The sequence below is a fragment of the Petaurus breviceps genome, unplaced genomic scaffold (genome assembly GCF_028583685.1).
Source record: "Petaurus breviceps papuanus isolate PSGF00001 unplaced genomic scaffold, PetGlider_PUasm1.0 126, whole genome shotgun sequence".
In the NCBI taxonomy this organism is placed as follows: Eukaryota; Metazoa; Chordata; class Mammalia; order Diprotodontia; family Petauridae; genus Petaurus; species Petaurus breviceps.
Window position 1 is genome coordinate 9,275,393 of NW_027185655.1, and position 17,306 is coordinate 9,292,698.

The window sequence follows — 17,306 nt, forward strand, 5'->3', positions numbered from 1 at the left end:
GTTGAGATTTTTCAAGAAATAATTTAGTAATCTGTCTCAATCACTATTCTGTCGCTTTAATAAAGCATCACATAGTACAGTAACTTATGACAATTCACAAAATTAGCTAACAGAGCAGTTTCCCCTTATAAGGGACGCTGAAGTGACTTATTGAGGGGCACATGCTTGCCGAGCACTTGATACAGGACTAGACCCCAGGTCTCCAAGACTCCAAATGCATTTTATCAAACACTGCCAGGCACCCCGTACAGCTTATTGAAAAATAACCAATGTGATTTGCCCATACAGTAAGAAAAATGCCTACCTGAAATGGAGCATAATCCTTAATGTGGCACCTAGAATTGTCCCTTCCCTCTCCCCACTGCCCAGCCCTGGACCCTGTCCCGGAACACATTCAGAAACAGATTTTTGACCATGACATTGTTTCAACACCTAGAATTTCTGCAGTTACCCAAGCTTTCCACTTGAATTTTTTTTTAAGAGGACTGGATCATGGCCTACACAGGTAGAATAAAGACCAACACAGAAACAGAGAAGCAAAAAAAAAAAATGAAGACGCAGAGTGTGCAGTTGCAAAATGGCCATTTATTGCCTACAGGGTGAGGAGAGGGCAGGGACAGAAGGGCAAAGTACACAGGTGCAAGGAAACAAGCAGATATTTAGCCCTATACATCATGTGTGAGCAGTACCCAATCTCCAAAATGGAAAAAAAAGTATTTTTGTCATCTGACATAGTAGTTAAGGTTCATAAGCACCTCCCTTCTGAGCTGCCACGAGATTGAAAAGGCAGGACTGCTTTGTTTAGTCATTTTTCACATTAATAAAAAATACCAACACCCAACTGTGTCCTCTCGTACGCACGTGTTGTACAGTGTCCACTGTGAAAAATACCTTAGCTGAGCAGCATGGTCAACAGTTTCAAGACCTCATCAACTGGATAAACATAATAAATAGAAAAATAAAGCAGCTGGTGATTTAGTCTGAGTGTTCAACAAAAAAGTAGAAACACTGTTCCTCCAGAGATGACACCAAGTACTGAAATTGAAGTAACTCCACAGAAGCATTCTGTTTAACAGAGAAAACTAACAGGTTACAAATAAATGGCACTTTTCCACTTTTTTTTGTTAAAGAAAAGCTAACATTTAAAACAGATTGCTGGAACATTTTATGGCAAATTGGGCCTTTTCTTTTCCCTAAAAATTAAAGCGTTAACTTTTAAAATCCTTTAGAACTTCTTTCAGAGTACTACGTCAGGAGAATCTGCAAGTGCTTTTGAAACTTTAACAACAAATGAAAACCTTACTCATTCCTAAACTTCTGTGCTTGGCTTTCCAACCATTAGCTACCCATAGCAAAACAACACTTTAAAATCCACAAAAATGACTCAATTGTGCACAACATGAATTCTTCAATGCTAGGCAATGAAAAAGAAAGGTCCCCTTTCCTCTCACACCAAATGGTAAGAAAGTTGGAGAGGCCAGCTGGCTTCAGGAGGACAATTTGTTGGCACTTTGTTTTGGATAAGAACTGGAAAAGATCACAATGGAGGAAAAGAGTTGATTCATGGTTATGTTTTTCCAGTGCCTGGCCTTTTCAGCAAGAAAAAACACATTCATGCCAAAAAAAAAAAAAAGTAGAAACAAAACAATAATAATTTTTTTAAAAAATTCACTGCTTCCAAAAATCTACCAATGATCCCTAGGGAAATCTAATCTTTGGACAACTGTACGAATGCCCATAGCGCACTTCTTGGTGCTGCTGGTGTTGAAGAATTTGCCGCTCACAACACTGAGCAATCTTGGGTCCCAGTGTGCAGTAATGCGGGAGAGTCCAGATGCAGGGCTACAGGGGCTGAAACCATGACACCCCCCAGCCAGCAAAGCGCTGCTTAGGGATTTCACAGGTAGGGAATATAAGTAAAGCAAGGAGAAAGGATAGTGAAGTTTCCAGTGAATACAAACCAGACACTGTTTCACACACTGAAACTAATAACAATATATCAAGACTGCCGAGTAAAAAAGCAAAGCCAAAGCTATTAACATTATCACCACCGCCAACCTTATAAATTCAGAAAATCACAAATTAAGGAAACGTGGCACAAAACAACACTAATTGCTTGAAAGAAATAAAAACCCACGCTATTAATGAAAAATTTAAAAGGCAAAATAAGCAACAAGTGTCACTTTTAGAAAGGGCCACCATGATTCTTACCGTTTAGAAAGAGAACACAGAGATGCAAAGCAGGTTATCATTTTAAAAGCTTGGGAATTATTTAACACCAACAACAAAATGCTAGAAGCAGGAACTATTCCAACTTGTGAACAATTCTGTAAGTTTACACGCAATGTAACTCATATCACTTGGCACATTGCCATTGCTAAAGATTCCTAAGATATAAATTGATACCCCAACCACTCCCACCTGATAATTTTACATTTATGAAAACCTCCACCTCCAATTTCAGGTGCTTTTTGTATTTTTGTCATGTACGCTGCTAAAATTTGCTAGGCACAAATGGTCTCGGTAATTAACTTTGAAAAAGAAACTGGTTTTGCTCTCAGAAATGTTCAGTGACTGACAGGATTATTTGTACATGTTCATGCTTATTGAAGTCTTATATTGAGACCAACAACAGTTACTAATGAATTTTAAGAAACCACCACCTACATCTAAGCTTGACTTTTCAGTATCCCCATTTTTTACTATTCTCCTGAAAGACCCACTTAACAAGATAATTTACTCATAGATAGTATGTTGGCATAAACAAGGGTAAAAAAAAAATTGTTTTTCATTGTGACCATGCCAGGCCAAAAGGGATCTTTTGCCCTCCCCTTCTCTATATTTTTATTTCTAGAAACTCAAAACGTTCAGAGGGGCAAGTAAAGAATCCTTAGTATGAGCATTATCAAATCAAATTGAAAGGCAGAATATTCCTCTGAAACAGATTCCTTTAAAAACGGATTAAAGTTTCTGGACAGGACCAACTTAAAAATGTACCAATTTAATTATTTCTAACTATAAAAACTGGATGCTCAGAGCTCTAGAAAAAAATCAATTTCAAATGAAACCTATGTTTTCACTTTATCATGCTGTTTTTAGAACTTTCTAAATAACAACAAGAAGGTCTCACAAACGAAGGATTTTTTCTTTATATTCATATTTAGTCAGATATGGGACAGATATGCCAATAAGATGAATAAAATCATGTAACTATCTAATAAGTTTCCAACTTATCTCTGAAAAAAAAAATAGTATCTTCAATTATCAGAAAGGTGATAAAAAGAGGGAGGCATGTGTGAGAATTCACATCTGTTATGAAAGTCAACATTCACTAAGGTCATTTCAATATTTGAAAGCCCTTTGCTCCAGTTGTATTCACACATTCAAACTATCAGAAACTGTCAAGACTGATTACTGTGACTCTGCTATTCAATCAGCCTACTCTGCTCAGTTCAGACTTTAGAAAAAAACCATCTAAATATCAGTATAATTATACTGCTTTAAAAAATAAAATCCCAAAACCAAAAAGTTGACCTTCAATTAGGCGTGACTCGATTAGCATCACTTTCTATGCATTCAATCAACACTGTCCCATCTACCGCTTTCTATACTTGTCTCCCTCCATAGCTATTTGACTCTTCAAAGTGTATATAATGTATTAGTGCTTTCAGAAACAACCCTGGAAGTGTCGATTTGGAATTTTACTCATCTAGTAACATGAAATTACTAGATATGATTTTTATGAGGAACATTTATAAGCTTTCCGGTTTTATGTTCCACATCCCCTACTTAACAAAGCCACTATGAAACCAAGTGATATGAGCCTTCATTATCTTCCATTCCTTGTTTCTTTGTGATTTAAGATTCTTAGGAGTTGGGGCCCAGAAGTGGAACTTTATTATTTCTGAAAACTAAAACACAAACACACAGTGGCTTCTAAAACATTTACAAAGGATGCTTATTAAGTAAAAATTAAATATCTGCTTGTGAAAGGAATTTTAAAAAGAGAAGCTTAGAACAAGGCAAATTGGGTAGAGGGGGTGAAGGAGCTGGTCTCAGAACGCATTGTGCCATACCTGACTTCAATGTGTGATATCAAATGCTCACCCTCCTTACATCAAAGTAATGAAATGAAAATATTTAGCTACTTCATACAAAATTGTTTTTTTACATAAAACATTGTAAATCTTCAACAGATTTTCTCTATCGAATTTTAAAAAGTTGCCTATATAGAATGGTGTTGGGATTCTTTTCTCTGCTTGCTTTTAGGCAGTGCTGTTGCTTAAAAGTTGACACCAGGCACATTTTTTAAAAACAAAGTCAACAAGCAAGGAGCAGTATAAGGACTTGAGCCTTTTTCAGATGTCAGCCCTGAGGATGCTGCAATATTCCCCATTACAATGAGTAAAGCTATGAGGTGGGCAAAGACGCCCGACAGATTAGGTGATGCTACACGCTCTTGAATGACCAATGATGGCAAATGGTAACGATTTTCCCTCTCCTAAACACTGCTTTAAATCGTCTTAAAGAACACTGCGTTCTGTTAGATATACTTGGAAGTCACACCTGACAACTTAAAAAAGCATAATCACAAACTAAAAATGCCCCAACTTTTCGTCTCTCCAGAAGATATGTAGCTCCATGGCATAAAGCTCATTTATTCAAAAAACTGGAAAGTGTAAGAGTGTATATTTTACTTCTAGAAAATATACACAATGTGTCATTCTCTTCTTTTACACTAGGTACTGTCAAAGATCCAAAGGGCCTACATTTTATTTTAGTAAGACAACACTGAGGACAGCAGCATTTCTGATCACCTGAACAGGTAGCTCAAAACAGATACTACTCCTTTTACAAAGGGAACTTATTAGGACAACAGGGGTTTTTGTGGGTTTGGGGTAGTGAGGGGGCTAAAGGGAAACCATACACATGAAGCTTGAGATATCAGGTCCCAAGGGCATGTGTGCCACCAAAAACATAACACAATTTACCCATTTCAACATGAGTTGCTACACATCTACTCAAACCATGTTAAAAATTACACAGGATAACAAATGGTTTGAATGAGTGCATTTGGAAGCAGAGAGAACCCAATTACACACCTTCCTGCAACAGAGTGCCTCGGTCATACACAAAATAAACTTAAGCTGTTTACAATGTTTCCCAGTTGTTTTTTTTTTATTATTTTCCCCATAACATTTAACTATTAAAAAAGTTTATTATTAATAAATGGGCTCCTCTGTGGTTCATATACAATCATAGGTGAACGATAAATTCCATTTTATACAAACATCTCAAAAATATTGGGAGTGAAGTATGGTAGGAAATATTGCTCACATTGCTAATTAACATGCGTATATGAAAGGAGGAAAATGTTTTGTTAGTGCATACCTCCCGAGCAGAAAAGCCACCCAAAACAAAGTACAAGATACAGGAGCTGATTAAAAAAGGCAATGTCCACAAAATTAAGTTTTTCATGCTATTCTACTTTCCAGTACTATACTTTAGTTACTCTCAAATCACTTGCATGGCTAAGATGTTGAACGCTTGAGGTATATAAGAAGGGACACCTGGAAAATCTGTGATCACAAGGATATTTTTTTTGGTGCTGTAACATTTTTAAAATAATATTTTATTTACATCAAACTTCACTCAACTACAATGATGTCCAATTTTAATAGATGACAGACAACGCCTCTATCCCTAGGCACTTTTGAAAGGGGAGTTTAGGCTTCAGTAAAACCATCCAATGCAATCCCACAGATGACATCACATCATCCCACCAACCCTCCCTCCCATAAAAATAAACCCACCAGGGAAATAATATTTTATGTAGCCTGATTAATTTACTATGGATGAATTTACCATAAAACAAAGCAAATGCATCATTTTAAGACTAATAAAACAGCCTAAGAGATCAGATCTGGAAGAAACAAATTGCATATATTTAAAACTAATTAATTTAAATTTTGACCTGCGTGTTTGTATATGGAGAGACAAATATAGGCTATTTTAAAGTTTCACTCACATAATGGAAATTTTTTTGTTTAATAAAAATATCACATTTTGAGACTAGAAACAGTAAAGTGCATGAAAAGTTTAAAATATAAATTTCAGGAAACTCTATAGCAGCAAAAAAGCAGAATAAAGAAAAACTTAAAAACACAGACACGACCTTTTCCTATTACTGTGCCATAATTAACATCAAGCAGCCAACTAATTTCCCCCCCACCCCCAGAAAATTGCATTATGTTTACTGCCTCCTGAGGCACAGGTTTTTTTGCACTGGCCCCGTCTGGAAATAAAATAACACATTTAAAGGGCATCAACAGTCGGGAACGAACCAGCAGCTTCTTGATTCAACCCTGACAGAGAAGAGAAACAAGGAGCACAAGCAGATGATGGCTATTTGGCAGCTAGGGTCAGGAAAAATAAGCCAAGGAATGGTACTGGGCTACTCCCTGCTGTAAGCCTCCCCAAATCCTTCTTTAACCCACGGTCACCTGGCAGCTACTTCACTAGTACATACACACCCAGCATTCCTGTGACTGCATCTTTGTCCTCGGGAACATGGGGTCTCTGGCCGTGTCAGGGAGATGACCTATAGATCAGCTGGCAACACTTTGTTATTCAAGGTCTACTATGCAGCAAAGCAGAGGAAAACAACTGGATAGGACTCGACAAAAACAGCCATCTACAGGAAGTATGCACTCCGCCTTCAAAGAGATCAAATTTTATTTTCAAGCTATGTGGCAATGTGTATTTCCCACTGTTTTCCCAGTATAAGGTGGAGAGACAGCTCTTCAAGGTCTCACCAATAACCTAAGACCTACAAATATGTAACTGGTAAGGGAATCTAGGTCTTGTTTGTGTTCTTCCCAAAATGCAAGAATGTTTGCCCAACAAAACACTGTACTGCTGATTAAGCGCTTTACCTTCAAAGCATGTATTTGTGTGTATAGATCTACAGTTACAGACAGAGATATGTACACACACACAGATGTATTCGTGTATGTATGATCTAATGTGCAGAGTGATCTGGAGAGGCAAGCCAGTTTGTAGTAAAGGAGAACAAGCATTTCCTTGCAAGATAAACCGTTCAATTTTTAAATTTTCTTAATGTAATTAAAAGAAAACATTTTATTTTAAAAGATGAATAGCTCACTTTATATAATTAGGCAGAAAATGCGTCTTGAAAAATAAATAGATCTTGTTGGACCTTCAACTGATCATTTCTCTACTACCAAAGCTAACTCTCTCAATAAGAAACAGGCCCAATATTTAAAACACACTAAATTAAAAACACGGAAAGGGAGTAATACTTTGGTTCCAGCCCTAGTGCCAAATGATACCAAGATGCACCAAAATGTGCACAATCTTACAGCAAACACAGAATGAAAGGAGCCTGAAGAAGCAGCTTAAGGATGGCCATACTTCACTCCTACACACTTTGATTTACAACTGTACAGGTCCATAGCAAGAGATCCCCGCCTTGGCGGGGCCGGACTCCACTACCTCCTGCTGGGCAAGTGAACACCATTGACGAGAGGCAGGAGTGGAGGGTGGAGTTCAAGTTGTGTTAACAGTGAGAAGTGGTCTGAAGGGATGTGCGGGTGTGGACACCCAGTGATGTTGTTCTCAACCAGCCACTGAGGATCTAAAGGCCCCAGGACACCAAGCACGTTCATATGAGTCTTGGAATAGAAAATGTAGTCAATCACACCCTGTAAGAGATTGGGGGAGGGAGACAAGAACAGGCTTTAAGACCATGCAAGATACAAACAAATAAGACACACTTCTTAAAGGACTATTAACAGAGTAAACGGAACTTATGGCATCTATTATCTAAAATAATAAGGAGCTGAAAAACGGTTCGAGCTTTCTGATGGGACCTGTATAAAGTTATGGCAGGTATCTGTGGAGCCATGTTTTTTTGCAGAGTAACACCAGATTTATAACCACAAAGCTTTATACCTGGTCCAAACATCCTCAGAAACTGGGTATATCAAGATAGTTACCGTAAGTACACACACCTACTGAGCCTGGCCAGAGAAACTAGTACATTTGCTTTTAAAAATTAACAAAAAAAAAAAAAAAAAAAAGGAACAAGCTGCTAGCTAAGAAATATGTATAATTTCTAATTCTAAAAAAGTAAACTGCATCATAGATCTAGACCTGAAGGGGCCTCTCCAGTACAGCTCCCTCCTACCAAACAGACAAGGCCAAACAGGGTCTGGGAGGCTGAGAGTCAGCTGCCCAATGTCACACAGATGGAGGTTTAACCCTAGTGCTGACATCCCATCCAGGGTCTTACCACTTCACCACACGGCAAAGGGTGAAGTCATTTATCAAGCTGTTTCAAATCAAAGTTTAAAAAAACACAGAAAGGCACAACTGTGAAAATGTGTGTTTGAAATTTTGTGAGTGTATATTTGTTATGCATAAAATAAAAACGTGAGGTCTAACCAACACTATGTAATAGATTTAATTCCCTAAGAAGTTACATAGGTAGGTCTCTTCAGACCTCCTCAAACCTGGCTCAGGAAATCAATCTATGCAAGCAGTTGCAATGTCTATGACAGCAAAGGATCCAAGAACCTCTGGATTTAACAGCTATGAATACTGTCACAGCCCCATGTGCACAGGATGGACCTGCTGGTTCTGACACGGCACGTGGGCACAGACTGTGGCTGGCTCTCAGACACATGAATTACCTCGGAGGTGTTCACTGGGTGCCCAGAAGAAGCTTGTAGATATGGCATGTGTCACAGTAAAAATGAGCAGTTCTAAGACCTGGATGAAGAACTAGCCTGAAATGGGGTGGGTGACCGTTTTAGCAAAAAGAAGCATCCTGTTTTGCTGTTCTTCAGTCATTTTTAGTCATGTCCAAGTCTGTGATCCCATTTGGGGTTTTCTTGGCAAAGATACTGGAGGGGTTTGCCTTTTCCTTCTCCAGCTCATTTTACAGATGAGGAAACTGAGGCAAGCAGGGTTAAGTGACTTGCCCAAGGTCACACAGCTGGTACCTGTCTGCGGCCAAATCTGACCTCATTACTTTGCAGGATGCCATCAGAAAACAAATAAAAGGGCACTGGATTTGGAATCAGACCACCTGTGGGATCCTGAGTTAGCTCAACTCCCTAGATTCAGTTTACCTCTAAAACAAGGTCCCATAAAATCCAACCATCTATAAAATAAGATTGGAAGAGAATGCCTAGTGGGTTGGAGTGCTGTTCCCAGATCTAAATTCTGAAGTCTGCTTCAAAACAGGAATCTGAATCCAGAGGGAAATTTCAAAATAGACAACATTTTCCCTTTAATCTCAATCTTGAGATGAATTAAGAGAGAGTTAAGAGTACCAGCCTAAGAAATAAACAAAGCATCACCTTGCTCAAGCTTCAAACCAAAAGCAGCAGATGTGGAGCTCTACACCTTCAGTGTAAAAACCACCTTGTCACTAGAAGCCCTCACTCTACAATAGCTGCTAACGCTCCTGAATGTGGAGAAGAACACAAGCAGGACCTCAAGAGACCAGAAATCCTGTCTATTTTAACTGGACGTTGGAGAGGCGGCTGCTGTGCTTACTGACACAAGCTCAGGCTCAGGGTTTTTAAAATCTAAGAAAGGTGACAAATTACACACACAATCTCACTGGGGGAGGACAGAATCTTGTTTTCTCTTTACTAGCTGCTTGTCAATAGAGATCCTATTTGGTGCTTAATTTGCTTCTTAATTGACTGGTTTCAGACTAGTAAAGTGTATTTTGTATAATCTGAAAATAATGCACAGCTTTTCATGAATACCCACAATTTCTCCAAAAGGAAAATTTTTTCCTTAATTCATTCAACTATATATATACTGTGGGTCAAAATCTGTTTTTGTGACAGACCCTTTCATATGGTTGATCGCCAACATGGGGGATTAAAAAGTTCAAAGAAAGAATAAAGACAGGTTTGAACTTGATATCCTTATGAGCATGGGAGAACAAATGGTAAATAATAAAATAGCTAAAAAGCAGACATGAAGAGAGACTTCTACATGACCCAATTCAAAAATCATTCTCCTACTTTCCAACACTGCTACCGTGTTTTCCCGATAATAAGACACTGTCTTATTAATTTTTTGGACAGAAAAGCACCAGAGGGCTTATTTTCAGGGGAGGGCTTATTTTAATGAACATTAACAGCAATTTTAATAAACAGGTAAATGTGAACAAAAAAATGTACCTTTATTCAATAAGCAAATCACTGGGGAAGAACAGGATGACGCGCTCACTGCTGCAGCTCTGATTAGATGCAACTCGGAGCGCGGTGTGCGTTTCGCGGGGGGGGAGGGGGGTGCATACAGAGGGTACTGTAATGTAGCGTGTAGCGCAGGGGATCACCTTCACGACAGTAGCAATCTCAATAGGGCTTATTTTCGGGGGAGGGCTTATTTTAGAGGAATCTTACACAGTAAGGGAAGGGCTTATTTTCGGGATAGGTCTTATTACTGGGGAAACACGGTATGCTAAAATTTATCTTAACTCTTCCTACACTTTGTTTTTAACCCATTCCTACCAGATTAGGGCTTTCCCAGCAGGCCTGCTACAGGTCTAATGAAAAACATGACTGAAATGTTTCTCTAAGTTTCTCTTGGGAGTTAGGAGTATGCTGGCAAGATTTCAGGGCAGGACAGGATAAGGAACAATGTATATATGACAAAAGCTCATTATCCAACAATAGTATTCGTGCTATGATTTTTTTATATGTCTAAAGGAAATAAGCATTTTATTTATTGGGTCCCCCCAAATGAATGAATACATTCTAAAAATCACATCTGAAACAATCTGCCATCAATCTTGTTTTAGTTGAAAAATCATCAGGAAGTAAAAACCTGACATTTCAAGGAAGGAGAAACCATATAAAACGGCTGAGTCCAGTCTATCTTTCTTAAATGTCTGTTGTCCTTTTCATCTAAACAAATCTGACCGCAGAAGGGTTGTGCTAGGAGGGAGACAAGTTGGGGAGCCAGGAACTGTGGGCTCTGAAATTCTGTCAGGACATGGAAAAGGACCATATCTAGGCACTCCTGAGGCTATGTCAAGAAACTGAAAGTTCAGAAGAAAGCTTCAAATCATCCACTGCAATTTTAGCTGCATCTTTGGCCAGACTCACGTGTAATCTGGCCTAACAAAGTCCACCAAGTTAAGTTTTAGGATGCAATGCAAAGTCTTGTCTTTCAGGACACTTGCTTACTGTTGTAATAAAGAATCTGCATTGCATACCAACCCCCAGAACTGTCACTCACTTTGAAGTCAAAGGTATAATTCGTGTAAGGCATCACGTTATTTTCATAGGCGCTCTGGAGCTGGAAGCCGTGCGTGATCCTTCCTTCCGAGGCACCGTTTTTCCCGCTGCAGCTGAAGTTCATGAGACACTCATTATAGCGCAACTCCTTAAAATCCTTATGGTTGTCTGCCACTCCTCCACTGCTCAGGTACTCCACGACACCTGCAGAGGGAAGGAACAGAGGAAGGCGCCATTTCTCACCTCTCTGTCCTTTTACAAGGGCCTGCGTATCTCACAGCCAGGCCTCAGAAGAAGCACGATGAAGACACTTGGCTCAGACGGGTTTGGGGAGCCTATGGAGGTGGGGAGGCGTCTATCTGAGAGCAGACCCGGAGACACTTTTGGAATGTCCCCAGGTCGGGAGTGGTTCCAGGACTAGACTAACAAAATGACTGAGCATCCATTCCAGTGTTTTCAGAGTTTTCCAGAAATGACCTTGTCAGAGAATAACACTCTCTGAGGTTTGAATTTCCTCAGATATATTCTGTCACTGAACACCTGCATGAGTAAAATGAAAACTATAGAATATGACCAAAAATAATCTATTCAAAAAATTCTACAGCAAGGAAGAATGGGGTCTTTGTGTTGAAGGTTGAGAAGCCAGTCTTTATTTATTTTAACCTCAGGTTAGCCGGCAACATAACATGTGTTTAATCATCCATCATACAGGCAATTTTATAGACCAGACCTGTTTCAGAAACTATAAATTAACTAAAACTCAACATTTCCCACAAAAATTATGGGCTGAAACAATTTATTAATATTCCCAAAAAGCCAGATTGGGGGGGAGGGGTGAATATGAACTCAAAATAGCATTAGGAGGATATGACTGGAATCAAAGATCTTTTACTTTAAACTTTGATGGTGACTGAACACAAGAACGGTCTCACCAAAATCAAAAATTAGGGGAAACAGATGACTATTTTAACTCTGAATCTGACATAGAATCCACATCCATGGAAACAGGCAGCTACAGATGGGTTTATACATTCTCCTGCTGAAATGTGGGAGGGAATGTGGAGAAATCAAAACACTGATGGTGGAGCTGTAAACTAATTCAACCACCCTGGAGAACAACCCGGGGCTATGCCCAAAGGGCTATAAAAACATCCGTTGTCTTCTGACCTAGCAATACCATTCCTAGGACTCTATGCCAAAGAGATTAAAAAAAAGGAAAAGGACCTGTTACGTACAACTTTGTTTACAGCAGCTCTTTTAGTGGTGGCAAAGAAGTGGAAACTGAGGGGACGCCCCATCAATTGGGGAACGGGTGAACAAGGGCAGGACAGACTGTGACGGAACTCCACTGTGCTATGGAGAAAAGGTGAGCAGGAGGCTCTCAGAAAAGCCTGCCCTTACACGAGCCGATGCAAAACAAACTGACAGCGCAGTGGACATGGTGACAGCAACACACCTGTCTAAGCCCATTCCTAAGGACTTATGATGAAAAGATGCGGCCCTTCACCAGAGAAAAAGAACAGAGAGGCCTGAAGGCAGATCGCAGCATGCTTTGTTTTGGTCTGTGTTTTCTTCCACAATATGACTTATATGAAAATGTTTTACTAAGATAAAAATGTTTTAGATGAACATGTCACCTGCCTTCCCAATACGGGGTAGTGAAAGAATTTGGAAGTTCCTAAAAAACTAAGTTTCTTAGAACTCAAAATATAAAAAAAAGAATGTTAAAAATTATTTTTACATGTAAATGGAGAAAAAGTATTAAATTAAAAAAAATTTTGAGGGGGAAAGGCAAGGCAATTGTGGTTACATGACTTCCCCAAGGTCACACAGCTAGTAAGTGTCAAGTATCTGAGGCTGGATTTGAGAATTCAGGTTCCCCTGACTCCAGGGCAGGTGCTCTATTCATGGCGCCACCTAGCTACCCCCAAAATTAAAAAAAAAAAAAAAAATACTCGAGGTACAAGGGAACTGGTACTGTATTTGGCTCTAACATTCCATAAATATACAATAATAGATAATTGGGTGATTATTGTTATTTATTATTTATTTATGTGATATTGTTATTTATTATTTATTTTTATGTCAAAGTACTGTTATAAACAGTGATTCTAGACATAAATTTCAATTATAATGTTATTCAGCAAAACTTTCAAGTTTAAAATTTTTACATTTAAAATTCAATTCTTAAAATAAATGATATATTCCAGACTGCATGCTATCTTCAGGAGGGTTGAAAAGTTAGAACTCAAAATCTTTTAAAAGCAAATGATAAAAACTAAAATTTTTAGAAAATGTTTTTTAAAAAATAATTGATATATTCACACAATCTAGTCAAACTATTTAAAGGCTTCTAAATTACTTTACTAAAAATGAACAAAAATTTTTATTACCCTAGCACAAAATTTTCTAAAGTAACACTGATTTAAAAATACACAAAAGTTATTAACATTACTCCAGAAAGCTAAATGATCTGGAATATGAAACTCCCCCTTCTCCAGATATAGACATACCTATATCTGTTTCAACAAAAAGTAAAGGTAACATTTAAAGCAAAGGTAAGACATTTCTTAAATACCTGAATCCGGCAATGAATTAAGATCCGCACATAGCACCAGCGGGATGGAATTAGGATCTGTAGATGGGCTACCAGGCCTACTAGAGGCTTTCTCCAGGATATTTTTTACTTCTGAGACAAACATCATAGTTTGAATGAGTTTCACATCAGAATATTCTGGATCCCAATGCATATGGGCATTTGCCACAATAAGTAGCTGTTTGTCTACAGCATGAATCGGTTTCATACCTAAAATCAATTGTTAGAAAAAGACAGAACAAAAATGTCAAAATCCCTATTGGACATTTAATCATACAGTAACTAAATCACTGATATTCAAAGGTTGTCTCTCAAAAACATCTAATAAAATCTTTTGGAAGTGGATGTCTCTCCTCTGATTAACTGTTTATGTAATTTCTTCCTAACTTCTTCAAGTTGGAAAATGCATTTTTAAAAAATCAGATCTATTGAATGCCAGGGAATTTTGCTTAGGAAAATAATGCTCTGAAAACCAAAAGCAGAACATTGCTTTCCTTAAATTATTATTTATGGCATCTTAGATTCAAAAGTTAACTTTGAGAAGTAACAGAATCTACATCCCTCCAATCATACAATACACTGAAACCACAGTCACAGGCTGGATATATAAATTAATCTGGAATATAGGTTTACAAAGGATCATAGTTTATTAATCTACTTGTGTCATGAAATACCAAACTGTGCCTGCAAAAGAATAAACGCTCCACAATAAAAAGGTTCCATATATTCCACTGTACAAATGGAGGGATAAAGCATTCATCTTCAATTTTAAAACTCCATTGACAAATGTATTTATATCATTTTATTGGCTTAAATTATATCTATACATACATACACACACACATATATATATAAGTGTATATACAGATATGTAAGAATCCCAATATACAGGGTCTCCTTAAAGTCCTTGTACACACATAACTCATTAATAATCTGAATAGGGTTTAAAAAATGCAAATTTTAATACAAATTCTGTGACAAAAGAAAAAGATGAGAATATAAGCTGTGCCATACGGCTAATGATACTGAAGTTCATCAAGTCATATGATACAACAATAAAGAGTAGTGAACTTTTGGTTTTCTTTCTTCTCTAACACCATGTAGCATGCTTGTGTCCTTGAACCCACAACTCCAACACTGGGGTCTCTAGGTCAATGGGAGAAAAAAAACAGTCCCATAAAACAAACATCTACGGCAGTACCTTTTGCAGAAGCAAAAAAACCTAAAATGAATCAGAAGGGATAAAGATAGTTTGGTATGTGCAGAAAAAGGTAGATAAATCATGACTCTAAAGGACAAATCCTTGCTTGGTCCCTCATCTATGTGAGTCTAAGTGTTCTGACCTAGCTGGACTCATGGACTCAGTGTCCTTACCTATAAAAGGAGGGGGTTGAACCAGATAATTTATTATCTATTACAGCTCTAAATCCAGAGCCCTAAAAAAGTGAAAGGGAGCTTGACCTGCCTACTTACTAACAAATGCCTATAAAAGCAAATGCCTAACACTTTGTGCCAGAAAACAAATATCGAGTCAAAGAAACATATGGTTGATATCAACTGGTACGGAACAGAAAGCCAAAGTAGGAGAATATAACCACTACAGTGGAAATGGCTAACATTAAATGCAGTGACCAGAGGTCCAGTAATCCCTTACTAAAACACCCATGACGGACTTGTGAGTATGGAATTTTGAATAAAGTACAGTCAACAGGTATAACAAAAAAACATAACTCCAAACAAAGTCTGAACCCTCAAATGGTAAGCTGAGAGACAGTCGAATGTCAGAAGGAGGATCATGAGACGTTTCAATTTGCTACTTCTGAACAACAAAAGTAACTGATTGATATAAAATCATCTCTTTTCTCTGTTCCTGCTCAACCTTTCCCAGCGATCGTTAAAAATGAAAAAGTGCACAAATCAGTAGGAAGAAAGAGAAAAGCAACCAGTTCTGAATGAGCACTAGGTTCAGAAGGATAGTAAGGGAAAGACCAAAACAGTGACTCACCAAAAACGAAGGTTGAAGACATGGGGTTAGACTTAAAAACCTAAGCTAATGTAGTTAGAAAAAGGAATCCTCAGGTTTTCTGAATTCAGTCTGATCAATAAAGTTCCCATTTCCAAAGGCTCTTTTAGAAAGACATACTAAAGGACCTCTCCACCACAATTTTGTCAGCCAGTCTTCTACTCCTTCATAAAATGTCACCAAAATCACCAAAAAGAAATTTAAGTTGATGATGTTCCCCCTGAAGTCCAGTAACCCCAGGGGTACTTACCGGCTCCAAACAATTCTTTGTGGACCTCTAAAACCACAGCCACGCCAATGTTATCTTTCGTCATGACTCTGTTCAGCATGGCTTCTGATCCATCAGAATTCGCCATGGCCACCTGGTTAAATTCCACCGTGTGTTTCTGCACCAACGTAAATCTGAAAGGCACAATCACATTTAAAAGGCATTGAGATGACCTGTGCCCCAGGAAAGCATTAACTATGTCAAGTCTCATAGCCACTCCAGAGAAAAGGACTTTAGGGATACAACAGATTCCCAACCAAGGGTCATCAATTGTGTTGACTAAATTTCAGTATAGCTGGTTTCCTCTGGAAGCCTACATATCTTATTATGTGCATCTAAAAATATTATCTTGGGGTGTCTAGGTGGCGTAGCGAATAGAACACCGGCCCTAGAGTCAGAAGGACCCGAGTTCAAATCCAGCCTAGACACTTCACTCACACATTCACACACAAGCCATGTGACCTTGGGCAAATCACTTAACCCCAACTGCCCTCCAAAAAGCAAAAAATAAATACATATATATATATATATATAAAATCTTAAGATGAGGTCCACAGATATCACCAGACTGAGAGATGGGTAAATGAACATCTGAGACAGAGGGTGCCTTAGGAGAGGAAAACATCTATGTTCCTTCAGTGCCTCACTGAATGCACATTTCTCTCTTTTCCTTCCCTCCAGCAAACTGCTTATGGCTGGTTTGACACACCATGGCAAGTCATCTGGGTCATCATCGTGTCTTTATAACACAAATATACTGGGGTTTGTATAATTATAATGTTCACTTCTAGGGATGACACATAAACGTGCACAAGAAGAGCCAGGGCACTGCTTTTACTGCTCAGCAAACACAAAGGAGGGATGTGATCTGCCGTGTAGATGCCTTGTCCTACAACCAATAAGAGGGATGAGCTTTCCCTTTTACGCTGAGAGTGTATTTCATGGTTTCACAAATCAGATTTCTTGCCTTATAAATTAAATTTTACCTGGCTATATAGCTTACTAAAATTTCTCTTCAAAAACAAGTTTTCTGCAAAGTCATGATAAATGCTCCGTGATCCCAACACACAAAGGTATTACAACGAGAACAAATTATCTCTTTGGCATCTCCCTCATTTGTTAAGTATTTTT

The 17,306-nt window shown here is 38.3% G+C and overlaps 1 protein-coding gene across 2 annotated transcripts in view; it reads right to left on the reverse strand.

The window, feature by feature from the left end:
- Positions 1–565: 565 nt before the first annotated feature.
- The window catches only part of CNOT6L (CCR4-NOT transcription complex subunit 6 like), a 74,991-nt gene continuing 58,250 nt past the window's right edge, over positions 566–17,306 (reverse strand). For both annotated transcript variants that reach the window (XM_069092664.1, XM_069092674.1), the window contains 4 exons: positions 16,158–16,309; positions 13,867–14,094; positions 11,290–11,492; positions 566–7,724 (listed from right to left, as the gene is read on the reverse strand). In XM_069092664.1, the coding sequence (XP_068948765.1) occupies positions 7,512–7,724; positions 11,290–11,492; positions 13,867–14,094; positions 16,158–16,309 (796 nt within the window). In that variant the 3' untranslated portion in view covers positions 566–7,511. The remainder of the gene's footprint in view (positions 7,725–11,289; positions 11,493–13,866; positions 14,095–16,157; positions 16,310–17,306) is intronic.